The sequence below is a fragment of the Balaenoptera musculus genome, chromosome 6 (genome assembly GCF_009873245.2).
Source record: "Balaenoptera musculus isolate JJ_BM4_2016_0621 chromosome 6, mBalMus1.pri.v3, whole genome shotgun sequence".
In the NCBI taxonomy this organism is placed as follows: domain Eukaryota; kingdom Metazoa; phylum Chordata; class Mammalia; order Artiodactyla; family Balaenopteridae; genus Balaenoptera; species Balaenoptera musculus.
In genome coordinates, this window is record NC_045790.1 from 84,380,903 (window position 1) to 84,408,095 (window position 27,193).

Consider the following 27,193-nt stretch of genomic DNA (forward strand, 5'->3'; position numbering starts at 1 on the left):
TTTTTTTCAGACTCTTAGGTGCTCCTATAACTGCTTATTAAGATTCTGTTATTTTTTTCAGGCAGACAAGGAAACCTAATTCAGTGTTTCTTAAAATCCATAGACATATTCTTAGAGTATTTTGAGAATTGTTTTCCTTTAAAAAGGGAGAAGTCTGTACATTAGTTTGAGAAAACTACAGTGTCCCTCATAAATGGTTTAACTCATTGTTAAAGGGATGTTGAGAGCATATATGAGGTGCCAAATGTTAAAAAGGAGGTTTAATGGTTGTCAGATTTGGGAGGCCTAGGAGATGAAAGCAAACATAAGCAAATCAGAAGCAAAAAGGGAAGGCTGGTAGATAGTGGTGCGTAGGCTTCTGAGCCGCCACTGTTGTTAGGAGCTTGGTGTGCTGTACCAGGATAAAGTTATGTATGTATGGTTTGGCCCAGCATAAAGAGCCAAGGTCATAGTGGACAAGTGGTGACCAGATTCAGCTCTGAATGGAGTCTAGTTTAGCATTCTATGGACAGTTATAGACAACTCTGACACCAATTTGCTGCCTAACTATAATTGTCTAACTATATCACTGAGTCCTCCTTACTCAAGGAATAGAATTTGAAGATATGGGCAAAATTTGAGATTCAAATCAAGCAAAATAGGGGAAGAAGAAGGTATAAAAAGAAAGAGGGCCAACTGTTTGTTGATCCCAGGAGAGGGACTGGTCTGTGCTTTGCTTTATCTCCATGCCGTTATTTAAGCAAGCTTCCTGATATCAGTAAATATGTCCTTACAGGTGTGGACTACTGTCCAGGGTGAGATAGGCTTTATCAAGTACTGGTGATTGCGGTGATGGGGAATATTACAGTTCAAATAATCAGTGATCTCAGGCTTCATTTTGTTTTGTGGTCCTTTCTCCAATTATTCCAAAGGATTTTTGTGAAAAAAAATTTTTTTTTATTGGAGTATAATTGCTTTACAATGCTGTGTTAGTTTCTGCTGTACAATGAAGTGAATCAGCTATATGTATACCTATATCCCCTCCCTCTTGGACCTCCCTCCAACCCACCCTCACCCCCCTGCCATCCCACACGTCTAGGTCGTCACAGAGCACCAAGCTGAGCTTCCTGTGCTTTATAGCATGTTCCCATTAGCTATCTATTTTATGCATAGTAGTGTATATATGTCAATCCTAATCTCCCAATTCGTCCCACCCTCTCCTTCCCTGCCTGTGTCCACATGTCCATTCTCTATGTCTGCATCTCTATTCCTGCCCTGCATATAGGTTCATCTGTACCATTTTTCTAGCTTTCACATATATGCGTTAATATACGATATTTGTTTTTCTGGCTTACTTCACTCTGTATGACAGACTCTAGGTCCATTCACATCTCTACAAATGACCCAGTTTCGTTCCTTTTTATGGCTGAGTAATATTCCATTGTATATATGTACCATATCTTCTTTATCCGTTCATCTGTCATTAGACATTTAGGTTGTTTCCATGTCCTGGCTATTGTAAATAGTGCTACAGTGAACACTGGGGCACATGTGTCCTTTTGAATTATGGCTCTCTCAGGGTATATGCCCAGTAGTGGGATTGCTGGGTCATATGGTAGTTCTATTTTTAGTTTTTTAAGGAACCTCCATACTGTTCTCCATAGTGGCTGTATCAATTTACATTCCCACCAACAGTGCAAAAGGGTTTCCTTTTCTCCACACCCTCTTCAGCATTTATTGTTTGTAGATCTTTTGATGATGGCCATTCTCACCAGTGTGAGGTGATACCTCATTGTAGTTTTGATTTGCATTTCTCTAATAATTAGTGATGTTGAGCATCTGTATGTCTTCTTTGGTGAAAAGTCTGTTTAGGTCTTCTGCCCATTTTTTAATTGGGTTGTTTGTTTTTTTGATATTGAGCTCCATGAGCTCTTTGTATATTTTGGAGATTAATCCTTTGTCAGTTGCTTCGTTTGCAAATATTTTCTCCCATTCTGAGGGTTGTCTTTTCGTCTTGTTTATGGTTTCCTTGGCTGTGCAAAAGCTTTTAAGTTTCGTTAGGTCCCATTTGTTTATTTTTGTTTTTATTTTCGTTACTCTAAGAGGTGGGTCAAAAAAGATCTTGTTGTGGTTTTTGTCAAAGAGTGTTTCCTATGTTTTCTTCTAAGAGTTTTATAGTGTCCGGTCTTATATTTAGGTCTTTAATCCATTTTGAGTTTATTTTTGTATATGGTGTTAGGTAGTGTTCAAATTTCATTCTTTTACAGGTATGTGTCCAGTTTTCCCAACACCACTTATTGAAGAGGCTGTCTTTTCTCCATTTTATGTTCTTGTCTCCTTTGTCATAAATTAGGTGCCCATATGTGTGTGGGTTTATCTCTGGGCTTTCTATCCTGTACCATTGATCTATATTTCTGTTTTTGTGCCAGTACCATACTGTCTTGATTACTGCTGCTTCATAGTATAGTTTGAAGTCAGGGAGCCTGATTCCTCCAGCTCCGTTTTTCTTTCTCAAGATTGCTTTGGCTATTTGGCATTCTCAAGAATGCCACTGGTAATTTGATGGGGATTGCATTGAGTCTGTAGATTGCTTTGGGTAGTATAGTCATTTTCACGATATTGATTCTTCCAATCCAAGAACATGGTATATTTCATCATCTGTTTATGTCACCTTTGATTTCTTTCATCAGTGTTTTATACTTTTCTGAGTACAGGTCTTTTGCCTCCTTAGGTAGGTTTGTTCCTAGGCATTTTATTTTTTTATTGCGATGGTAAATTGGATTGTTTCCTTAATTTCTCTTTCTGATTTTTCATTGTTGGTGTATAGGCATGCAAGAGATTTCTGTGCATTAATTTTGTATCCTGCAACCTTACCATATTCATTGATTAGTTCTGGTAGTTTTCTGGTGGCATCTTTAGGATTTTCTATGTATAGTATCATGTCATCTGCAAACAGTGACAGTTTTACTTCATCTGCAAACAGTGACAGTTTTGCTTCTTCTTTTCCAACTGGTATTCCTTTTATTTCTTTTTCTTCTCTGAGTGCTGTGGCTAGGACTTCGAAAACTTTGTTGAATAAGAGTGGTGAGAGTGACATCCTTGTCTTGTTCCTGAGCTTAGTGGAAATGCTTTCAGGTTTTCATGATTGAGAATGATGTTTGCTGTGGGTTTGTCATACATGGCCTATATTATGTTGAGGTAGGTTACCTCTTTGCCCATTTTCTGGAGAGCTTTTAACATAAATCAGTGTTGAGTTTTGTCAAAAGCTTTTTCTGCATCTATTGAGATGATCACATGTTTTTTATTCCTTAATTTTTTAATATGGTGTATCACACTGATTGATTTGCATATATTGAAAAATCCTTGCATTCCTGGGATAAACCCCACTTGATCATGGTGTATGATTCTTTTAATGTGTTGTTGGATTCTGTTTGCTAGTATTTTGTTGAGGATTTTTGCATCTATGTTCATCAGTGATAGTGGTCTGTAATTTTCTTTTTTTGTGATATTTTTGTCTGGTTTTGGTATCAGGGTGATGGTGGCCTCATAGAACGAATTTGGGAGTGTTCCTCCCTCTGCAATTTTTTGGAAGAGTTTGAGAAGGATGGGTGTTAGCTCTTCTCTAAATGTTTGATAGAATTCACCTGTGAAGCCATCTGGTCCTGGACTTCGTTTGTTGGAAGATTTAATAACAGTTTCAATTTCATTACTTGTGATTGGTCTGTTTATATTTTCTAATTCTTCCTGGTTCAGTGTTAGAAAATTGTACCTTTTCAAGAATTTGTCCATTTCTTCCAGGTTGTCCATTTTATTGGCATATAGTTGTTTGTAGCAGTCTCTTATAATCCTTTGTATTTCTGCATTATCTGTGATTTCTCCTTTTTCATTTCTAATTTTATTGATTTGCATCCTCTCCCTTTTTTTCTTGATGAGTCTGGCTAAAGGTTTATCAATTTTGTTGATCTTCTCGAAAAGCCAACTTTTAGTTTTATTGATCTTTGCTGTTGTTCTCTTCGTTTCCGTTTCATTTATTTCTGCTCTGACCTTTATGATTTCTTTCCTTCTACTGACTTTGGGTTTTCTTTGTTCTTTTTTCTCTAGTTGCTTTAGGTGTATGTTTAGATTGTTTATTTGAATTTTTTCTTGTTTCTTGAGGTGAGATTGAATTGCTATAAACTTCCTTCTTAGAACTGCTTTTGTTGAGTCCCGTAGATTTTGGATCATTGTGTTTTCATTGTCATTTGTTTCTATGTATTTCTTTTATTTCCTCTTTGATTTCTTCAGTGATCTCTTGGTTATTCAGTAGTGCACTGTTTAGCCTCCATGTATTTGTGGTTTTTACAGTTTTTTTCCTGTAACTAATTTCTAATCCATAGTATTGTGGTCAGAAAAGATGCTTGATACGATTTCAGTTTTCTTAAATTTTCCAAGGCTTGATTTGTGGCCCAAGATGTGGTCTATCCTGGAGAATGTTCCGTGTGCACTTGAGAAGAAAGTGTATTCTGCCACTTTCAGGTGGAATGTCCTATAAATATCAATTAAATCTATCTGGTCTATTGTGTCATTTAAAGCTTGTGTTTCCTTATTTATTTTCTGTCTGGATGATCTGTCCATTGGTGTAAGTGGGGTGTTGAAGTCCCCTACTCTTATTGTGTTACTGTGAATTTCCCCTTTTATGGTTGTTAGCGTTAGCCTCATGTATTGAGGTGCTCCTATGTTGGGTGCACAAATATTTATAATTGTTATATCTTCTTCTTGGATTGATCCCTTGATCATTATGTAGTGTCCTTCCTTGTCTCTTGTAACATTCTTTATTTTAAAGTCTATTTTATCTCATATGAGTATTGCTCCTTCTGCTTTCTTTTGATTTCCGTTTGCATAGAATCTCTTTTTCTGTCCCTTCACTTTCAGTGTCCCTAGGTCTGAAGCAGGTCACTTGTAGACAGCATATATATGGGTCTTGTTTTTGTATCAATTCAGCCAGTCTGTGTCTTTTGGTTGGAGCATTTAGTCCGTTTACATTCAAGGTTATTATTGAATGTATGTTCCTATTACCACTTTCTTAATTGTTTTGGGGTTTTTTTGTGGGTCTTTTTCTTCTCTTGTGTTTCCTGCCTAGAGAAGTTCCTTTAGCATTTGTAAAGCTGGTTTTGTGGTGCTGAATTTGCTTAGCTTTTGCTTGTCTGTAAAGCTTTTGATTTCTCCGTCAAATCTGAATGAGATCCTTGCTGGGTAGAGTAATCTTGGTTGTACGTTTTTCTCTTTCATCACTTTAAGTATATCCTGCCACTCCCTTCTGGCCTGCAGAGTTTCTGCTGCAAAATCAGCTGGTAACCTTAGGGGGATTCCTTTGTATGTTATTTTTTGCTTTTCCCTTGCTGCTTTTAATATTTTTTCTTTGAATTTAATTTTTGTTTGTTTGTTTAATATGTGTCTTGGTGTGTTTCTCCTAGGGTTTATCCTGTATGGGACTCTCTGTGCTTCCTGGACTTGGGTGGCTATTTCCTTTCCCATGTTAGGGAAGTTTTCCACTATAATCTCTTAGAATATTTTCTCAGACCCTTTCTTTTTCTCTTCTTCTTCTGGCTCCCCTATAATTCAAATGTTGGTGTGTTTAATGCTGTCCCAGAGGTCTCTGAGATTGTCTTCAGTTCTTTTCATTCTTTTTTCTTTATTCTGCTCCTCAGCAGTTATTTCTACCATTCTGTCTTCCAGCTCACTTATTCGTTCTTCTGCCTCAGTTATTCTGTTATTGATTCCTTCTAGTGTATTCTTCATTTCAGTTATTTTGTTGTTCATCTCTGTTTGTTCTTTAGTTCTTCTAGATCTTTGTTAAACGTTTCTTGTATTTTCTCGATCCATGCCTACATTCTATTTCAGAGATTCTGGATCATCTTTACTATCATTACTCTGAATTCTTTTTCAGGTAGGTTGCCTATTTCCTCTTCATTTATTTGGTCTTCTAGGTTTTTACCTTGTTCCTTCATCTGTGACATATTTTTTGTCATCCCTGTTTTTTTTTTGGACGGGTGGGATTGTGTTCCTGTCTTACTGGTTGTTTGGCCTGAGGCTTCCAGCACTGGAGTTTGTAGGCTGTTGGGTAGAGCTGGGTCTTGGTGCCAAGATGAGGACCTCTGGGATACCTCACTCTGTTGAATATTCCCTGGGGTCTGAGGTTCTCTGTTAGTCCAGTGGTTCGGACTCAGAGCTCCCACCGCAGGAGCTCAGGCCTGACCCCCGGCTTGTGAACCTAGATCCTGCAAGCCGTCCAGGGTGGCAAAAAAAAAAAGGAGCAGAACAATAACAAAGAGTAAAAAATAAAATAAATTAGAAAACTAACAGATATGTTAGAAAAAATAAAAATATAGATGAGGGACTTCCCTGGTGGTACAGTGGTTAGGAATCTACCTGCCAGTGCAGGGGACACAGGTTCAAGCCCTGGTCCAGGAAGATCCCACATGCCACGGAGCAACTAAGCCCATGCACCACAACTACTGAGCCTGTGCTCTAGAGCCTACAAGGCACAACTGCTGAGCCCACACACCACAACTACTGAAGCCAGTGTGCCTAGAGCCCGTGCTCTGCAACAAGAAAAGCCACCACAATGAGAACCACGTGCACTGCAACGAAGAGTAGCCCCTGCTCGCCCTAACTAGAGAAAGCCCACGTGCCGCAACAAAGACCCAACGCAGCCAAAAATAATAAAATAAATAAATTTATCAAAAAAATATATACAGATGAAACAACAACCAGAAGGTAAAACAACCACAATAGCAAAAAAGAGGAGGAAAAAAAAAAAAGCCGGAAAAGGCCTTGGCTGTGGGGCATGGGGCTTAGGCAGGGGCGGGGTTTAGGTGGTGGGCGGGACCTATGTTTAGGTCCCACAGGGCTGGAAAAGGAGGGGCCCAGGAGTGCCCTTGGCCTTGGAGGGCAGAGGACCAGGTCCGGGACCTCAGCAGGATCGCTGGGCCCGAGTGGGTTGGGGATATGCTAGGCGTGTTCCCCCATCCTCTGATCCCAAGCGTCCCTCCCTGTTAGCCTCTCTTCTTCCCCCCGACTCCTATGCCCCTAGGACCCATGTGACCAGAGGGTGGCCCCAGAAGTCAGGGGACCAGACGTGGAAACTTAACAGGCTTCCCAGGGCCGAGTGGGCAGGGGAAATGCCTGCAGTGCTTCCCCTGATCCTCTGGTCCCAGAGGGTTCCCTGTCCACTGTCCACCTCTCCTCCTCTTCTACCCCTCCCTCCCTACCACGCCCCTAGGACCCATGCGGCCGGAGGGGGCCCCAGAGGGCAGAGGACCAGGCTCAGGAGCCCAGCAGGCTTCCCGGGGCCCAAGTGAGCAGGGGAGATGCCCACCGCGCCTCCCCTGGTCTTCCAAGCCCCTGAGGGTCCCTCCAGGCGTGAGAACCCCTCCCCTCACCCAGCCACCCCTCAGGGGCACCGGTCCTGTCCGGCCTCCACTTCTCCTCCCCCCTCACTGCCCCCCACATCCTACCCAGTCGCTTGGGGGTTCCTCCCATCTCCTTGGGCTTCAAGGTCCCCCACCAGCGTCCGGCAGGTGCCCTAGTTGTGGGAAGATGCGAACTCCGCGTCCTCCCATGCTGCCATCTTGACTCCACGCCCTTGGAAAAAAATATTAAAAACTTTTTAAAATTTCACTTTATTGAAAAAAGGTCATAGAGCTTCAGTATCCAACCTTTTTAGAAAAAAGCATTAAAAATATTTTGTCTCTTGAGGTCTTGAAATCACTCTTGGAGTATAGAAATGGCAATAATCCTGGCAGCCTCTCCCATCGTGGCAGAATTATTTTGGGGCTGAGAGAAAGGAGACATGTTGGCTTTTCCCTCTACTCCTCAACTAGTCAAGATATGAAGGTTGATATTTTATACCTGTGATTTATCTGCTAGCATAGACTTTCCAGCAAGAACTGAAAGTGTTGGGGGTGTCCCAAATAGAAATAATGACAGAAATCAAGACAAGTTGAATATTACAAGCACTGGCACTTGATGCCTCTTTGGGTTGGAAAAAGAAAGCCAACATAAAAGAAGTTTTATTGTCTGAGGAAAATAAAAATTGAATGAATGAATGAGTGAATGCTAGGAGAGATTTAATGTTTTAGTGCCCCAGATATTTTCAAGCATCACAGGAAAAAGGTTGATATATTTTTTGATAGAAAAGATGGGAGTTAAGCTTTCTTGGGAAGATACAATGACTTTTCAAATTTTTACCCTCATACTCTACAGACACTGTCTCATTTTATCCTCAGTTCAGCTCTGTGAGGTGTAAGTATCATTATCCTCAGTTGGCAGATGAGAATACTGACACCTAGAGAGCTCGAGTAATTTGTCCAAGGGTGCACAGTGATAGTGCTGGGATTTGTACACAGGACATCTGACCAAAGGTTGTGCCCTTAATCCTATGGTGTATAGATGCTAGTGGTTTTTAAAGTATGAGAATCATGGAGTTGCACCATCAGCATCACCTGGGAACTCATTAGAAATGCAAATTCTCAGGCCTCATCCCAAGCCTTCTAAATCAGAAACTCTGGGGATGGGGCCCAGCAACCTGTGTTTTGAGAAGTCCTCCAGGTGATTCTGGTGCACACTCATGCATGAGAACCACTGTTGTATTTGCTCTGACAGAGATGTTGGAAGGAAAACTGATAAAGAACTTTTTTAGGGATTGTGTTAGGGATGTCAAGATAGTAGTGGAGAATATGGGAAGGAAGGGATACCATGTAAAGGTCCAGTAGTGAAAAGGATATGAGAAGGGAAAGAATGTCATTGATACTGATAGGAAGCAACTGTGGAGAAAAATTAGATGTGTTGTTTGGGTTTCATGTTCTCAAATGAAATGATTGGAATTAGAACAGTGTGTTAGTTATAATCGCTTCAGTATAAATGAAGAGGTCAGTTATATAAGGGCAATCAGATACTTCAGGATTAAAGTTGAATTATTTCACAGTCATTGTAGAAGTTGAAATTTAGCTGGGATCAAAAAGGGATCCTCTTGTTTTTTCTGTGAATTAAAAAAAACAAAAACTAAATAGTGTATATATTGATGTGATCGTGGTTACATGGGTTTATACATTTGTCAGAACTAATCAAAGTATATGCCCTAAAAATTGGGTGCGTATTATCATATGTAAATTTCGTATAAATAAGTTCATTTAAAAATGGGAGTGTGGGACTTCCCTGTGGCGCAGTGGTTAAGAATCCATCTGCCAATGCAGGGGACACGGGTTAGAGCCCTGGTCTGGGAAGATCCCACATGCCACAGAGCAGCTAAGCCCGTGCACCACAGCTACTGAGCCTGTGCTCTAGAGCCCGTGAGCCACAACTACTGAGCCCGTGTGCCACAACTACTGAAGCCTGCGTGCCTAGAGCCCATGCTCCACAACAAGAAAAGCCACTGCGACGAGAGGCCCTCGCACCGCAACGAAGAGTAGCCCCCATTCACCGCAACTAGAGAAAGCCCACACGTAGCAGCAAAGACCCAACACAGCCAAAAATAAATAAATAAAATAAAATAAAATTTTTTTTTAATAAATGAAAGTGTGTTCCTGTGTCAAGTAATGAGTTCCTGTCACTGGAGGTGTTTGAGCAGAGATTCAGTAGCCACTTGTCAGAAGTGTAGTGAGGCTTCACACAGCTGAGGGGAAAATTGCACTCAATGACCTAAACATTCCTTCTACCCGGAGATTCCATGAGTTTCTGTTGTGTCAGCACAGGTGTTGCCTTTTTATGTAGAATGCTTTATTAATATGTTGGATCTGAAACCTTTTAACTTGTCACGATTTTAAAATGTATTAAAGTGTACAGGTGTAAAACATAGGACAGTAAATTCATTCACTACTCCCTAGTGCATATCACAGGTGGAACAATTTCATGGCAGATCAAGCCATATTATATTCTTATTCCTAAAGTATAATAATTTGTGTTTATTGGATCAAGGGCATTTAACTCCTAAGGAAATTTGCCTGTTTTAAACTGAATCTTCAAAGAAGGTAAGTTAGAAAGGCTTTTTGGTTTGATTTTGTTTTTGTTTTTTTCTGTAAAACCCAACCTGACATGTAAATGCTTACTTAGATATTTTTCCTCCTGGAAAGTGGATTCATTTGGAGAATAATATGTTTGTATGTTTGATTGAATTTTAGTGTGAGATGTTTCTCCTATAAAGGTGCCACCCTCTTCTTATCTAATAATTAAGTCACCCTCTTTTTTTCATATGAGTGAATTTGTACTTTCGACATCATTTATCAGATGCTATTAATGAACTGCTATTAAGACTGCAAGGCTGCAGTACCCAGGGCTCTGATTACAGGAATTAAAATAGTGTGTATTGGCTGACTGCTGCTCCCCAGCAGGAATGCTCACTCATAATTCCTTTGCATCTAGTCTCAGCAGGAGAAGATTGACAGCGTTGAAGACCATGTCAACAGTGCTGCTGTGAATGTTGAAGAGGGAACCAAAAACTTGGGGAAGGTAAGATTCTGCTCCTGCTGACAAATCAATGGTACTCTGGCTCTCAGGAATCCCTAGTATTAACCCAATTGATCTGCTCTCTTTAATGTTGAGGGAACCAGCAATTAAGAAAATAAGGAAGAAATGACACATAGGTAGTGTGAGAAATCAATGGCTCTTGTAATATTCTGCTCTAAGATTCATTCTGTTGGGAGAGAAATTTTTTCAACGAGAGAATAAACTGAAGCCCTACTTTAAGGCATTTGGTGTTACAAGGGGATATTTGCAAGAGTTCAGGGAGAGGCATAGAGAGGGTTTCCAGAATCCAATAGGGGCAAAATTGTAAGGACGTGACAGCACACATGGAGTGGGTCCATTTGTTTCCCATAGAATGTTGCTTTTAACCCCAGGTATTCGCACGAAATAATCTCTGCAATTTAAAAGCTTTGGGAGTATCTGTGGCTGCTGAAACTGTTTAAATAAGCCAGCTAGATAGTTAGTGGATTGATTGTTTTGCAAGTAAAATCAATTTATAGCAGTCTACTCTTTGTAGCTCATTTCTCCAAGTTCTGAGATCTGGAGCAATTGTAGTACCTGTGGAATATTTTCTCCCCTCCCCTGACCCCAGAACAATCTCTAAGGTTAATTATGTACCACGAGTTAAAGAGGCATTGCCAGGAATAATGAGAGGAAAATGCACATCACCACAGGGAGATATTCTCAACTCAATTTCTAAATTGAATTTTTTTTTTTTTTTTTTTTTTTTTTACAGGCTGCAAAATACAAGCTGGCAGCTCTGCCTGTGGCAGGTGCACTCATCGGAGGAGTGGTGGGGGGTCCGATTGGCCTCCTTGCAGGCTTCAAAGTGGCAGGAATTGCAGCTGCACTTGGTGGTGGGGTGTTGGGCTTCACAGGTGGAAAATTGTTAAAGAAAGAAACAGAAAATGATGGAGAAGCTCACTTCCAGCTGTCCAAATCTTCCCAGCCAAACTGACAAAAAATGCAGTTAAAAACCAAACTTCAGTATTACTGGCGCCAACATGTCTATCCTTTGCTGCTGTTGGACACTCAGTCAGTTTTTGGAACATGATTATATCAAAATAGTGGCTGTAGATGCTCAAGTGGGATTGAACTGTGATAAGTTGATGTATTTTGTTGTTTGCTGGGGTGTTAATGGGGATGTTAGAGATTGAGGAGCCTGGACTGAGGGTGTACAATATTTGTCAGGTAAAGTTTAAGGACTGCCGGGTAACAGATTTTTTACCTGGAAATGTGAAAACCCAACCATAACTTTGATAAGGACTTGTGATGTGTGAACATGTTGGGTTACGGAAGGATAGTTTTCAGAATAGTTTTTTCCATAAGCCTGACTTGGAGACTCCAAGGCTAAGCATATTGTAAATATGCTTCTTTATCTCCTAAATATAGATTTTTTAGGCATTTTAGCAGAGAAGAGAATGGAAGTTCAGCTTTTCGTATCAAATAGGGAAATCAGGATCTAGCAAGGTGCATGAGTAAACTGCATAACGGAGTCCATTTGGTGAGCCCTACTGCAATTTGGTCTAACAATATTTTCAAGTGAAGGAAACAAATAGTGTAAGAAAATGGAAAGAGAGGCCCAACTTCTCTTTCAGGTATCTTAATTTATGACCCTGGCTTCTTCTCTGAACTCTTTTTTTCTGCCTCTCTGTAAATAAAGAACACAGAGTCTCAAGTGGTAGACTTATAAAGCCAGTCACTAAGCTTGCTCTGTCAGCCTGTCTCTTAACACCTCAAATATCTAGTCCCCTCTGCCTTCCCTCCCTTGTAATTTTGAAAAGTTCTTTGACTTATGGGGTGAATTCTACCCATGTGTAATGCAGACTTCTCTCATAATCTGTTTTTTTTTTTTAACATCTTTTTTGGGGTATAATTGCTTTGCAATGGTGTGTCGGTTTCTGCTTTATAACAAATGTTTGGGTTTTTTTTGTTGTTGTTTTTGGGTGTTTTTTTTTTTTGGTATTGGCTGCCATCTTTGTTCATCCTCTACTGTAACCTCTAGGTAAAAAAGAAAGTGAGAGAGAGGTGTCGATTTCCAAATACTTCCAACACTGTTAGACTTTTAGCTAAAAAATAAGCAAGGAGGGAACACCAGATCATTTCTTGGGGCATCTTACAATTTCAGGGGGCTCATGTACTTGCCGTGCAGGGAGTGTTTGACCCTAAGTCTCTTAAGCTGGCACTTGGAGGAGCTAAGAACTAGCTTTCTACCTCATTTCTGTTTCTACCATCCTTTTCCCCAGGCTTTACCATCTCCTGTGATTCCTTCACTTTGCACAGCTGCTGTTTCTTCCCAAGAATGGCATTCATGCTTGCCTTTTCTCACATTCAAGGTTGATGGTGGACAAAGCCTGGCCAAGACTCAGTCCTGGTGGAGGATTTGTGGTGCTAATCTCAACACTTGACATTGACAGCAAGCATGGCTCAGCCCAATCCACTGTCTATCTCAAATAGCAGAAAAGTTTTAAATTAAAAAAAAAAGAACTTAAGATTATATAGGCAGCCTCATCCTGTACCCTCAACTCATTTGAAATAGGAAGGAACCACCTTTTGCCTTATTCTTTATTTTCTGAGGACAGAGGAAAGGGCACCTACACCACAGAAGGTGTGAACTCTCTGCTCAGGAGCCAAATGGATTCATCAAGTAGTTGAATGGTTTATCACTTCTCTCTTGCTGAGTTTACTCTTAATAACTTTTATTGATTGCTACCTTTTACTTCTATATCTAATCTAAAGAGACCTATCTCTTTCATACTTTTTGCTTCTCACCAGTGAATTCCAATGAGGCAACACACCATTTCTCATTGTTCTTAAATAACTGGAAAACATCCACTATTGCTACCTGCTGACTCATATCTTTAATATAATACCAAGAAGGAAGTACTTTGAGTAAGTGTCAGATTCTGATCCAGTATTTGATATGTGATATTTATCCCAACCTTACAGGTTGGGATAAATACTTTTGGACTCCTTCTTTTTATATTTTCTGATCCTTGCTGTCCCTTTAACACAGGGCCTTCAAACCAGAATGAGGATCAGAATTGCCCAGGACGCTAATATAAAACAAGATTCCTAAACTTCAGTCCCATGGGTTCTAATAATAGCCAATCTGGCCTGGTCAGCTAAAATTATAAATTTAAGATACAGTTATATCAAGATTCAGCTGTATCATTGAATTCTGTCATTTCTAGTATTCTACCCTTCAGCCAACCTAAAATTCTTATTCTGCCAACCTAAAATTGGCTAGCTCACCATCTTAACAGCACTAGGGACTCATTATACTGTCAGGCTGGTTTTACCTCAAGACATGAAGGAGAAAGGAGGCCTGTTATTGACCCTCACAGTTTGATTTGGGAGCTCCCCTTTTTACTGAGCCAGTGTGGGACATCACTGTATGTGCTCATATAGCTCTTTGATTTTTACTAATCATCAGGATTTGAATATTACTCTAACAGTCTTCATGCTTAGGCAAGTTACAATCCTTTTAAACATTTTATAATTTAAAATTATTTAGAAATTGTATCTAATTTTCCCATAATAGAACCTAATAGCCAACTTCTTGTAGAAATTCTAGATGTGCTTAATCAACTATAAATAATATACCTATAAACTATAAAGTGTTTAGAAGTATAAATTAGTCTATATAACACAGAAACCAATCTTAAAATTGAATTTAATACCCTACTGTATCAGATTAAATTCATCTTCTCTATGATTCATGTCTTATTTTTACTGCAACAAGTTAGAAGGTAAGGAACACTTTAAGTTCTTAAAATTTACAGGGTCTCATTTGGATCAAGGCAGCATTCCTAAAGCCTTTTTAATAAAATAATCTGAGAATTTCTCTGTAGAGCAGAGACTTTGAAACTTTTTGGTTGTAATCCACAGTAAAAAATGCATTTATATCAAAACTCAGCATGTGCATTATGGAACAATACTTGCCATTATGTGCAGTGTACTCTGATGTTTTTTATTGTTTCAGTTTTTTAAATATTCTAGTTGTAACCTACTAAATTGATTTCATAATCTACCAAAGGGTTTTTTGACCCTTAGTTTGAAAAAAAAAAAAAACCATCCTTATAGAGGAACTGATATTTATGGAGTATTTTCTGTTTGCCAGGCACTTCACTAGGCATTTTACAGGTAAGGAAACTGGGTCTCAGAGAAGGTAAATAATTTGCAGAGGGTTATTCAACTACAAAAGGGTGAAGCCAGGATGTAAACTAGGTCTGTTGAACTACAAAAACTTCTGTTACTCTCATACTGTGTTGCTTCTGTATATTAAAATTGAGATGGGCTATTCACTGTGCTTCACCCAAACACCCATATATTCTGTAAGGCAGGCTTGCTTTGAAATTACACATGCCATTCATTTGCACTTTTCTTAAAATCTTCTGTTTCCTCACCAAATGGCCAGCAGCCTCGAAGTTTTTAATGGTGGCCAATGCAGAAGTACGTAGTGCTGAATTTGGTCCTTAGACTATAAATAGTGTTTCCATCCCACCCACACATCCTACAAATTTCCTTATATTTGTGAGTCATAGCCATCACTTAAGCAGTGCTTTTTATATTGAATTTTAAAATAAACTTTAATATTTTTTAAAACAATCATAACTCATAGAATCAAATGATTATCCTTTAAAATGGTACCCTTGGGAGGCCATGCACTTACTGTAGTGATGCTAGTATTACTTAGAATATTTTTGAAACTCTTTTGGAATTGCCTCTAAAGACATTTTACAAATCACATTAAAAAAAAGCCATCTCAGTGTTTATCAGTCGCAGACTATGCTCCCTTGTCCTTATGACCTCTTCTCTCTTCCTTCCTCAGTTTTGCTTTTCTTCTGCTGATTTAGCTCTCCTACCCACCTAAGCTGGAGCCAGTAACCTAAGAAGCCCCAGAAAAGGGGTGTGCTGGCCAGAGTTCCTGGAGCAAGAACTTTCAGGTTATACTGAAGCCGAGTGCTGTATAGGGAGAGTTCTGCGAATCCAAAAACCTTCCTCTGTGGGCTGCCTGCCTGCCCGTAAGTGCCCTAAAGTAGTTTGCACAGGAGTAAGGACTGAATACTGGTGTTATCTATCAATCACAAGAAGCTGTACATAAAATGTATAACATTTTTCTCCAGTGAATGTCACAGAAGCCAAACCAAGCCATTCTTTGTGTTAAAAACGGAAAAGTCATTTTCAGGGTCCCCCTTGCCCTTCGTTGCTGCCACATGAAATCTTTGGGAGGAAGGATGAAGAAAAGCATGGGGAAATGGTTCTCCTGTGAAATGGGACATTTTCTTCTCATAATAAAGTATAACATGGCGGTGGCTATCAGGTACTTATGAATGCTAGAAACTCTTCTTAAGTAGTCAGAGGCCTAATAAAAGGTAGGGAAGCTTCCCCCCTAGCCTAAATTAATGTGAACAGTTCAGGTTCTGTTTGTGTTTTTATTAACATTTCATGTTGTTTCTAACAAGATGTTCTCAACTATTTATATTCATTAATTTGACACCCTTTTACAGAGACACTTCTTGGGTATTGTAAACAATCAATGGTAAAAGATCCACATATAGTCCATGTTACAGCCCTCAAAGAAATTATTTATTGTGGGAGACAAGAAAAACGTCTATGCAATATTAACAAAAGAAATAAATTCATATAAAAACTTAAAAGGTGTCAAAGGCAAATGATTTGCCTAAGATTACAGCTAGTTAGCACAAAAGCTAGAATTGTAACCATGGTCTAAGAAAAAAAAATCCACAAAGTAATTTAACTGAGTTTGTTACGCCATATCAGGTTGCCTGCTGAAGCTTGTGGTCTTTCAGACCAGCTTTAACATTCCAAATCAGTCAACAGCTATAGTGGAAAGAGAATTGGATGGGGAATCAGGAGATAAGAGTTTTACTTGTGGCTTTGTCTCTTATAGTAAGCTTTTACTCAGGCGTGGCTGCTTTCTCCCATTCTAGCCAGGGAGTCTCCATTCTTTATATCTAGCCTCTTACTGGGTCTTGTTAATTGTCTGAATATTAGTTGCATTCATTTCTTAAATATATTCATAACCATCACTCTAGTAAAAGACTTTATTACCTCACATCCCCTACCTCATCTTCCCCCACTTTAGGCCATTCCTCACATCATTGCCACAAGAACTGTCTTTCATTTTTCTGCTGAAATATTTTCAGCAGATCCTGTTGAATACCTGATAAAGTTCAGCCTTCCATATAATGGCCCCAGCTTTGTCTCTTCAGACTCACTGCTCAACCATCTGACAATGCCACTGAAAATCAGACATTCCACAAGAATGATTTTAAGCTTTTTCTATGGTGAAGGTACAAACTAGTAATAAACTATGTTTACGTTTTTTTCCAGACTAAAGAAATTTCTGTAATACTACATTTTACAAAACTAGTCAACTGAGTTTTGTTTAAGCTCTTGAACAAGTCTAGAAGTTGTTTCCTAAGGAGAAGAAATCTTTTGTCCCCTCAGAGGAAATTACATTCAATTTCTTAACCTCCAAAACAATGTCAGTCTTGTCACCTGTACATAGCATAGCCAAAGCATGAAGATTTTAATTTAGCAGCATAGATACTCCAGACTTGAATGGACCATTGCCAGCTCCTGTGAGAAACTTGACTAATAAATATTTGAGGAAATTACTTGAGTACATATGTGTTATCTATACATTTCTCAAGTACTTGAGATTGTCTTTTATTAAGGTTAATCACTAAAAAAGATGTTTACGAGGGTTTCTTTAATTAACCCCCTAAAGATGCTTTCCATTTTATTGTTAAAACTCTTGGTGTTAGCAAGGTTCAGCACAAAAAAAGGCCCAATGGTGAGAATTTCTACAAATTCTGTAAAGCTTACTGAATTCGCTTATTATGTTGCTGAGTGGTGCTTATATGAGGAAACATGCAATAAATTCACTCATTCAACAAACGTTTAACTGTATGCCTGTTGTATGTTGAGTGTCAGTGCCATACGTAGAAAAATATTAGGCCTCTCAGATCTACCCATGTAAACCATTCAGGCTAATGAATTCAGATACTCAAAGCAAGTAAAACATGGTAAGTACCCTAAAAGGAGAGCAAAGTAATATGAGGACACAGATAATGGAGTGACTGTTTCTGCCTGGAAAAGAAGGGGAAGGCTTTGTGGAACATGTGGTATTTGAACAGTACTCTATAAAGAAGAATCTGCCTGACTGAAGACCAGGTTTGTGAGCTTTCAAGTGGCAGAGGAATTGCTCGTACAAAGGGTTCAAAACATGAACGAATATTCATGTTTTAGTGTGCTTAGAGAAAACAAAGGAATTGAATGTGAGTGATGAAGCTGGTTAGATGAAAATACAGGCTAGGGTAGTTTTCATATGTGTATGTGTATATTATTTAATATGTATATATTTTTGTATATATTTAATAAATTCTGTGTTTAAAGGGATTAATGTATTGCTTTGTGTCAGATAAGACTGTTAAAAGCCTCTGAGTTCTTCGTTTTGCCTTCATTGCCAGAGAAGTTAGTAATAAACCTCACATTTGCCTGGACTCTTGGTATATTTGGCATATTTGCTTTTCTTTCCCACATGTAAGAAATGATTTGTGCTTTCTTGCCTCTGCTGTAAGATCCCCTGCTTGACATTGAATGCCTGCTTTCTTCCTATCCTGTTATTCATTCCATAAATATTTATTGAAAACCCACTGAGAAAATAGTCATGAAATTTACTTTTGCCTTTTAGTGTCTAAGACCTTCATGGTCCAGTTTTCCATCTCTCTATGAATATTTCTTGACAACTGCAATTCAGTGGCTTCCATTTTCACTTGGGGCTAATTCTGCAATGTTTTACAACTTCATAGGTATAAAATTCTTTCATTTGTGCTAGTGTGATCTCCATAACTAGAATGTAAGCTTCTTACAGGGTAGGGACCTATCATCTGCTTCTTAAGAGTATTTTGTAACACAAAGTGCAGTGATGAGAAGGGGAAAAGAAACTACACCCTATTAGTGACTCCCTGATGGTGAATGAGAAGGTCATGGCATGTGTGTTTTGCTGTTTTCAGGGATACGTACTGAAATGTTAAAAAGTTTTCTAAGACGTATCAAACCTTTGCTCAGTCCTCACTTTTGTATATTAACATAGGAATGAATGAAGCAAAAGAAGAAATCTGGATAACATCTCTAAGACTTGGAAGTCATGAATTGAAAATTTCAGAATTTGGAGGTAAAGATATTTCAATCTCTTTTTCCAATTAAAAGTCATGACTTGGAAGAGAGAGGATATGAATCACTGAAGAAATGATGTGGGAAAATTGGGTTATTTTCTGTCTTACCATAAGATGAGTGGGCTCGGAATAGTAGGGACCCAAGAAGGCTTTATAATCTGATGGTCTAGTATTGAAACAGAATAGTGGCAGGAATTTAAGTGGTTTCTCAGGCAAACAAAGATTGGAATTAGGCAAGGGCAAGGTTCAAGTTAAGAGGTAGGCATTTGACAGGATTTGAACCAAGTTTTCTAATACTCAGATTCATGTACTTATTCCACCAAACAGCCTCTCAGTGAATTAACAGGAATGAAAAGGAATAAAGTGCTCGTCGCTTACTAATTCTCCATAGAATTAGTCCATAGGTTTTAGTTCCCTTTCTTTCCTCTCTAGGTTTTATTTTTCATAACAGATTGCTGCCTCTTATCTGGGTGAGGATGGGGGCCAACAACTCAGGGCTTCCTTAGTGTTCCCCTCCTTGCATCCCCACCTTCCCATTGGTACCTTACCCATCTTACAGGGTAGTCATGAAGATTTAAAAATTTATACATGTTAAGTGCCTAAATGGAGCCTGGCTCATTAGTAACTGTACAAATGTTAGTTGCTACTGTTACTGTTGTAACTATTACTATTATTTTTCCCCAAAGTTTAAACAAAAGGCACATTAATGAAAAATTATGTACCTACAAGAATAGTGTTAGGGAGACACCTAAAATGAGTGGAGACTTGATAAAAAAAATAGCAAGTATTCTTACATTTTTTAATAGGCTTAGTTATTAAGATGGTGGTATAATGCTTGGTGGAAAGTAAATCTTTTTTATCCCTATTAAGAATGCTACCCAAACATAAAAATGTATAAGATCTGGTTAGGAACAGGGTGATGATACATCCCATCTTGTCTGGGACAGTCTTGATTTACATCTCTTGTCCTGGTCAAATTATTACTTAATGATCCCTTTCACTCTCAGATGTCCTGGTTTGGATGAAAAAAATTACATGGTCACCCTAGTTACACAGGCAGTGGAAGTAAGTGTGGGGTTGCCAAAAAAAAAAAAAAAAAAGCATCTGTGTTTTAAAAGAATTTATAGTTTCTAGGCTCAGAGAAAAAAAACATCCTAAGATTCGTGGGAACTTGTAGATGTGATCGTGAAGTACTACCAGCAATCTTTGAGGAACCAGAAAACAGAGAAGGTGCCAGAACACTGAGCTTGGGCAAACGTCTAAAATTTAAGGGATGAAGTTGCATTCCAGAAGCCAGAGAGTGGGACTTTACCTTCTAATCCTAGAAAATTTTTAAGTGGACTAAAGTGGACTATTTAGTGAAGACATGAAGAATTATGAAGAACTGCTAAGTCAGAAGAGAGGCCTTGTTTTTTTCCCTCACTATGTGCATAGCCAGGGATGCCCCGCTCTATTCCTCTGCTTGGGCAATGGTTAGGGCAAGAAAACAATCATAGTATCAGGCTTCCAAGACTGATCTGATCTTCCCTAGGCAGGTTTACACATGGCATCATGAGAGTGGGCATACAGCTTCCTCCCTGGCATTCATCCCAGTAAGTAAAACACATGAGAGACAGCACAGATAGGCAAGTATGTGATCTTTTAGCTGAGTGGCCGAGTTGGGAAAGAAACAACAGGACAGCAATGCCTAGCAATACTTTGCTATTAAAGTAAGATACTAACAGAGAATAAAAACAGCCTCTATTAATGTAATTCTCCTGGAGGGGAGAAATTTAGGAAAGTATAGCTCTTTCTATTCCTAGGCAAGAAAACCACTTCTTGTGGGAAGGCTCTCTTGACCCCCCAGCTGCACACACACCTCCAGGCGCCTGTGGTTAACTCACAGCACAGCACCTACAACATTCTATTATAATCATCTTTTTACCCGTCTATTTTGCTCCTTCGCTCAACTTTGAGCTCTGTGACAGTAGGGGCAGTCTTGTTCACTGTTGTATCCTTAGCCTGGCAACAGTAGATTAATGCTTGCCGAATGGTAAATGTATGGTGTTTTGTAAACCACATGTGGTATTCTGTCAACTCACTCTAGTCTGTCCTTCCACAAGGCTGAGTGAGTAAGCTAGGGGTCAAATCTACCTCACAGAAAATGTGTAGTGTTCATGGGAAAGTTTCCAGCACTTCTGCAGGACTCTGCACTGCCCAAAAGAGCACTCCAGTGTCATTCTGAAAGTTACGCATCTCTGGGTTGGTGTAAGATTTTAATCTATTCTAGACTAAAACTCTTAAGACCCCATAATCAATTTAGGGTATAGGATTAAATGTGACTAGATATCAGATAATTGGGATTCACAGATGACCGAGTCCATTCCAGTTATGGTGATGCTTTCTTGTCCCTTATTCATTCATTTGTTCATTTATTTATTATGTAATTTGGCTTTTTTTCTTTCCATCAGAGACTTATTAATCACTCACAGTGCTCTAGGTTGCTGGGAATACAAAGATGGAGCAGTTCCTGCTTCCAGAGCATTCACATGGTGATAAGGAAAAGGGATACATATACTTCCAATTTTCTATTAGACTGGGTATTTTAAAACATATAAATAAAGGGCTGTGGGACCACAAGTGGTGATAATTCATCCTGGGCATTGAAGGATGGACAGAAGGAATTTACTAGGCAAGGTAGGGGAGAGGGAATAAAGGGAGTACTTTAGAGAAGCAATTTGTAAGCTGCACTTTTCCTCTTCCAGTGACTCCAAAACCTATTCTCTAAAGGGCAGGCCAGCCCTTCCCTAGTGTGCTCTGCAAGAGGGACCTTTGACGCTTCAGCTAAAGGCTAGGTTTTTTTTTTTGTTTTTTTTTTTTTAATTTTTTTTTAAACAACAGCTCCTGTTTATTTTTTTATTTTTTTTATTTTTATTTATTTATTTAATTTATGGCTGTGTTGGGTCTTCGTTTCTGTGCGAGGGCTTTCTCTAGTTGTGGCAAGCGGGGGCCACTCTTCATCGCAGTGCGCGGGCCTCTCACTATCGCGGCCTCTCTTGTTGTGGAGCACAGGCTCCAGACGCGCAGGCTCAGTAGTTGTGGCACACGGGCTTAGTTGCTCTGTGGCATGTGGAATCTTCCCAGACCAGGGCTCGAACCCGTGTCCCCTACATTGGCAGGCAGATTCTCAACCACTGCGCCACCAGGGAAGCCCTAAAGGCTAGGTTTGAGTTATCAGCACATGGATTCATATAGCTTCCCATTCTGAGTCAGGTACTATTAAATAATCTAAAAAATAACTTTAAAACTGGAAAATCTTGTGACTCTGGTCATCTGGATTCTGAATAAAATGTTCATGATATTCATGACAAATTGAATTAGTAAAAAGTCTCAAATATAGAAATATTTTATAAATATAGTTTTATTACTTGGAAATACATACAAAAATTCAAACACAGCTAAAAAACAGTTGCCAAGCAGCAGTCCTATCCAACCTGTTTTAATGAACACATAAAACAGTTATAATCAGCATAAAACAATTTAAGTCCTAAAACAACTTATTGTCTTCAGGGTCTTTAAATATTGGGCTTAAAAACTGATTATTCTTTACAGTTATTTAAATCATTCCCCCAAATATAGACTACTAACATTTCAGTTTGGTTCATATTTTATTTAGAAAATAGAAAAAGCCCTTTAACTATAATGATTTTGAAAACTGGAATACTGTTTGTCCATTTCTAGTCTGTTACTTTATAATCTCCACGGTGTCTCAGAAATTCCCAACAGTTGCTAACAGAGCATTTGCAGCATCCAGCAGCTCTCTGCGATACTGAATTTTGGGCCTGAGAATCCTAAAACTATTCAAGGTGACAAGATTTTTACTTCTCATTTTTGCAGTTTTGCTTATGTCATTTTATTTTTGTCCAGGCAGACTAGATCTCCTTGTCAGAGAAAAAAAAAATTGAATTATTCTGCTTTTCCAGATTGTTATTACAGTATACTCCTTTTCTATTCTTTTTGCCGATTCAGGTTTTTAATTTTTTGGCAACTTCAGCATTTTCTGCAATTTTAAGCTCATTCTGAGCTTTAAAATTTCAAACACTGTTTTTTATATTTCACTTTGCTCTTTTTAGGCTTTATCATGCCAGTTTTTCCTTCTTTTATATGTGATCTTGACAAATTGACTTCATCAAAGAGCTCTCCATGAGATGCTCTAGATGCCCATTCTCTGTCTTCCTCTCTAGGTCCATTTAACTTAAAAAAAAAAAGGTTCAGAATTTCATCTAAAGTTAAGTTTTCATCCTTTTATGGTCCCCCTCACTATTGTAACACTTTTTGAAAAACTGGAAAAGGTAGTGGGCTGACGAGCAGTCTAATTTTGGTTTTGCAACTCGACTGTGTTCTTCAGTCTAGTCTAGCATCCCTTCTCTTCACAGCTAAGGAGCCTGAGGCCTGGAGTAGATTGGACAAAATAAGAAGACTTCCACCTTTAATATTGTCTGATTCGTGCATGGTTCAGAGGGGAAGAAGTCTAAATTGTGAGTTCTAGATTCCTGGAAGTTCTCTCTTTACATCCAGCTGATGACAAATCCCTGTGGAATCTCTTGTATTTGTTCCTCTCCATCTCTACTGTCACTGTCTTAGTTCTGGCCGTTCTCTCTCCTCTACTGGACTCAATTTAATCATAACCTAGACCTGCTACAGTGTTCTTTCTCAAACTTAAATATGAACATACTTGCATATTTAAATTTGTTGCTGGATCTCTACTGGCTATAAGATACAGTAAAAACCCCTTCCTTAACTTGGCATACAAGGCCCTGCACAATCAGCTCCAACTTTCTTTCTCACTGCCCTAGCCACAGGCCTTCTCCCCACCCCGACCCTGCACTAGCCCTGTGGCAAGAACTTATTTTATCTAATGCATTTTGCTGTTTCGCACTTGAGCTTGTTAACTTTCTATAAAATTGGGCACCAAGTCCTCGTGAGTGCTGAGCCTTTCAGGGATACAAAATTACCCAAGGTCGCTGCATATCTCATTCATTAAATAAACATATGATGATGACTACTAAGTGTCCAGAAATGCTAGACACTGGAGATACAGGCATACAATTCAGTATCCTTGTCCTCAGTGGCTTCACACTCTAGAGAAGACAGTGATAGTGGCAGGGCTAGAGCTTAAGTCCCCATATGCATGAATGCTAAATAAAGTCTCAGATCCACTCACTTTTTTAACAGCCACTCAGTTATCTTAGATCACGTTGAACATGTGCTCCTTGAGGCCTTTATCATAATAACTACTCTCAAACCATTCTGTGCAACCCAATTCTTAAGTGTTATCTTTTGTTTACTATTTTTTAAAAGCCAATTACAGGATTACAAATTTATTCCAGTCAACTGCAGGTGCTGCTTTTGGTTTTGTGTGCTAGTTTAATGTTTGTAACTTTTCATTCTGACCACCTCACATTTGGTCCATCTTCTGACCTGAAGACTGTAGCTCTGATTTCAAAGTTAATGATTAAAAGCAATGAAGAGAACAGAACTAAGGCCCAACCTTTAGGAAGCTCTGTCCTGCTTTTCTAGCATTTTCTACTAAACATGCCCCTTACTACCTTGTTAAGTGTTCATTTATTATTCTAAATGAAATGATGGGTAAGTCATGCATAACTAAGAATTTTAGGCTGATTTTTAAAAATAACAATCATTAAATATTTATTATAAATATTTATTTTAAAAGAATTGGAAGATGTTACATATATTACATACTACATATAATGGCACATGTCAGCCTTTTAAGCTTAAAAATAATCTTTCCCCAAACTGGGATTGACTTAGACTCCAAGTATAAAATGACTCTTGGCCTATAGCACCAACCCAGGCCCAGAGGAAAGCCAATTTTGAACCTGTCCTCTGGCATTGGGCTTCCTGATATGACATTGAGGGTCCTCTCCCTCTGGTTTTGTTCCCTGGCAGTATTGAGGCCTGGCACAGGGACCCATTTGACTACACCGCAGGCCTAGGAGATCAGGGAATCTATAGGGCGTAGGGTTCTCTAACAATTTTACAATGGAAAAACAAAACAAAAACAAAACAGCCTATGTGCCTTATTGTCTTCATTTTTGATCTATACAACTAGAACAAGACTACAAGATAGAAGAAGGTTAGAATTACTGAAATACATTTTCTCTGTTGGTTTTTCTCTTTGGAAATTTAAGTATCATGATAGGAGGAGCCTTAAAAGACATCTAGTTCAATATTGGTAATCTGTTCCACTAGTATCTCCTTTTCCCAGATTTAGGTATAATTCAAAGTTTTAAATGCCATCCATATGACACTTTGTTAGACAAACACATAGAAATTTAATAACACTTTTCATTTTCTTTTTCTTAATTCATAAGGACAATTCCTGCCAAATGTTCTGGCTTATGGCTCTCCTCCTCTTCATAGTATGTTTAAGTTACACATTAAGAATCCAAAAAAAACCCACTATGGAATTTTCATAAGCTATATCCAACCAATCAGTAAAACACAGTACACAGTGTGAAAATTTTAATTTATTCCCCCCCCCCAAGTATCCAGAATACGTACCCCCTTAGCTTTGAGAAATGTGATAACTAAAATACCAACAGAGGTGATCATATATAAAGAAAAGAAAGAAAAGCACATACTACACAAGAAACATCCCTAAGTCCTCCCTAACCTAGTAGTGCAAGTTAATGGTGTATTTCTGGCAATGTCACCTTTCACTTGATTTAGAAAAATTTTACAAGACAGATTTAAAGCAAAGATAGACCTCAGATTTAAAGTAAAGATAGGCCTCTGATTTTTATTTATTTTTTAACCCTAGCAGATTTTTTAAAAGAGGCTACATTAAATGACAATACATTTTGAGTCAGGGAGAAAAAAAAATTAAAAACCCAAAACTTCTTTCAGTTTATTCAAAATAAAAATACACATAGAATTATGAAAATATAGGTTTACTATTTCCACCATGTAAGTTGATGCTGCTGTTTGAAAGGCTTGCAAATTGTTTTTCCAAGTTTTTAAAGCTCATCTCGATCCCTCAATAAAGTATACCTATATTCACTGGGTGCTAGTTTCTGGAAGGAGCTCTCAGGTGGACTGCTTGCTACATCTTGGACTTCCTACAAGGGAAAGAATAAAACATTTTTACATCAGTATATTTTATAGTTATAATATTTTAAGAGTATTAGATGAATGGTAATTGCCCTTTAATTATTTGCTTAATAATCAATGAAATATAGCTACTGTGTACCAAAGACAAGAGTTAAGTGTGAAATCTTGCTTTCCCCGTTTCAGATGCCCTTAACTCAGATTCTCAAAGGCAGGGCTGCCACAGAGCCATTAACCATGAACCTGATGACAGTTCTGAGGTGTGGTGGAGAAGCAAAATACCTGACACCTGGTTGCTTTCCTAGAATATTCTGTAGAGGCAGCATAACCTTAAGTTAGGCAGAACCCTTCCCTCTTACAAATGACTGCTAAGATTATTAAAGGCAGCTACTCTGAAGATAGAGACCTGGATGCCAGCGATTATCAAAACTCAGTTGACATAAGGAAGAAAAACACTTCAATACTGCAAGAAATTAATTTCTGTAGTATTTTACTTGTACACCAACAGTACATAAAAATATACAGTGGAAATATAAGAGTGACTTCCAATAATTTCAGAGAAAAGACAGTGTAGTCTGTCTCTACACCATGAGCTCCTCAAGAACAAACATGATTATCATCGTTTTAATATTTCCTGTAGTTTACATAGGCACATAGTACATATAATAGTACATGATATATATATATGTATATAGAAAGCACATTCCCATTATAATCGGAAGCAGTGTGTCCACAAACTTCCCTCATTAGTCACGTTCCCCTTCCCCAGTATATTTTTTATTTTTTTGCTGAGATGTTTTGTTTAATTAAGCTGAAGCTATATTACTATGAAACAAACATGTATTTGGTGCCAACTATGTATTAGTATGCAAAGATGAATAAATACAAGGAGTTCAGTGTCTAATGGAGAAGCTGAAACAAATCAGGATAATATAATAATAGCAAGCTACATCTTTTCTTAATCTGATAAAATACTAAGCAGGCCTACTTTGGGTTACTGCCAACAAAGTTTTCCTGCATCTGTAGTTGCTGAATTATCAAAGAAAATCTGACCTCAGATTTCAAGGAAAAAGCATGTCATCAGATTCCTAAAAGGAACTCTTAACTCTGAACTTAATTGGACTCTTAAAGAAAAATTCACTTAGTTTTTATTTTTCTTTTACATGTGGTGGTTCTTTGGACAAAATAGTGGATTGAAGTTCTGGGCATAGGCAATAAGAGTTTTGGTATATATCATCTTCCCTTTCAGTATAATGGTAATAGACATGATATAAATCAATAATGCATCAAAATGCAAATTTAGGAATATTTAAGCGGAACATATACAGCAGTTTAGAAAGTTACTTGTAACAGAAGAAAATTCTCAGGTTAAAAAATACATATCTATATATCGA

At 38.4% G+C, this 27,193-nt stretch overlaps 2 protein-coding genes across 6 annotated transcripts in view; one reads left to right on the top strand and one right to left on the bottom strand.

The window, feature by feature from the left end:
- STX17 (syntaxin 17) overlaps positions 1-25,232 on the top strand; it is a 96,703-nt gene extending 71,471 nt beyond the window's left edge. For 3 of the 5 annotated variants that reach the window (XM_036856624.1, XM_036856626.1, XM_036856627.1), the window contains exons 7-10: positions 10,378-10,464; positions 11,216-15,506; positions 18,608-18,688; positions 23,105-25,232. In XM_036856624.1, the coding sequence (XP_036712519.1) occupies positions 10,378-10,464; positions 11,216-11,437 (309 nt within the window). In that variant the 3' untranslated portion in view covers positions 11,438-15,506; positions 18,608-18,688; positions 23,105-25,232. Of the gene's footprint in view, positions 1-10,377; positions 10,465-11,215; positions 15,507-18,607; positions 18,689-21,433; positions 21,524-21,892; positions 21,942-23,104 lie in introns of all 5 variants that reach the window. The other 2 variants (XM_036856625.1, XM_036856629.1) reach the window with 2 other exon arrangements.
- ERP44 (endoplasmic reticulum protein 44) overlaps positions 25,207-27,193 on the bottom strand; it is an 86,172-nt gene continuing 84,185 nt past the window's right edge. The window contains exon 12 of the mRNA XM_036856622.1: positions 25,207-25,810. Within this exon, the coding sequence (XP_036712517.1) occupies positions 25,709-25,810 (102 nt within the window). The 3' untranslated portion in view covers positions 25,207-25,708. The remainder of the gene's footprint in view (positions 25,811-27,193) is intronic.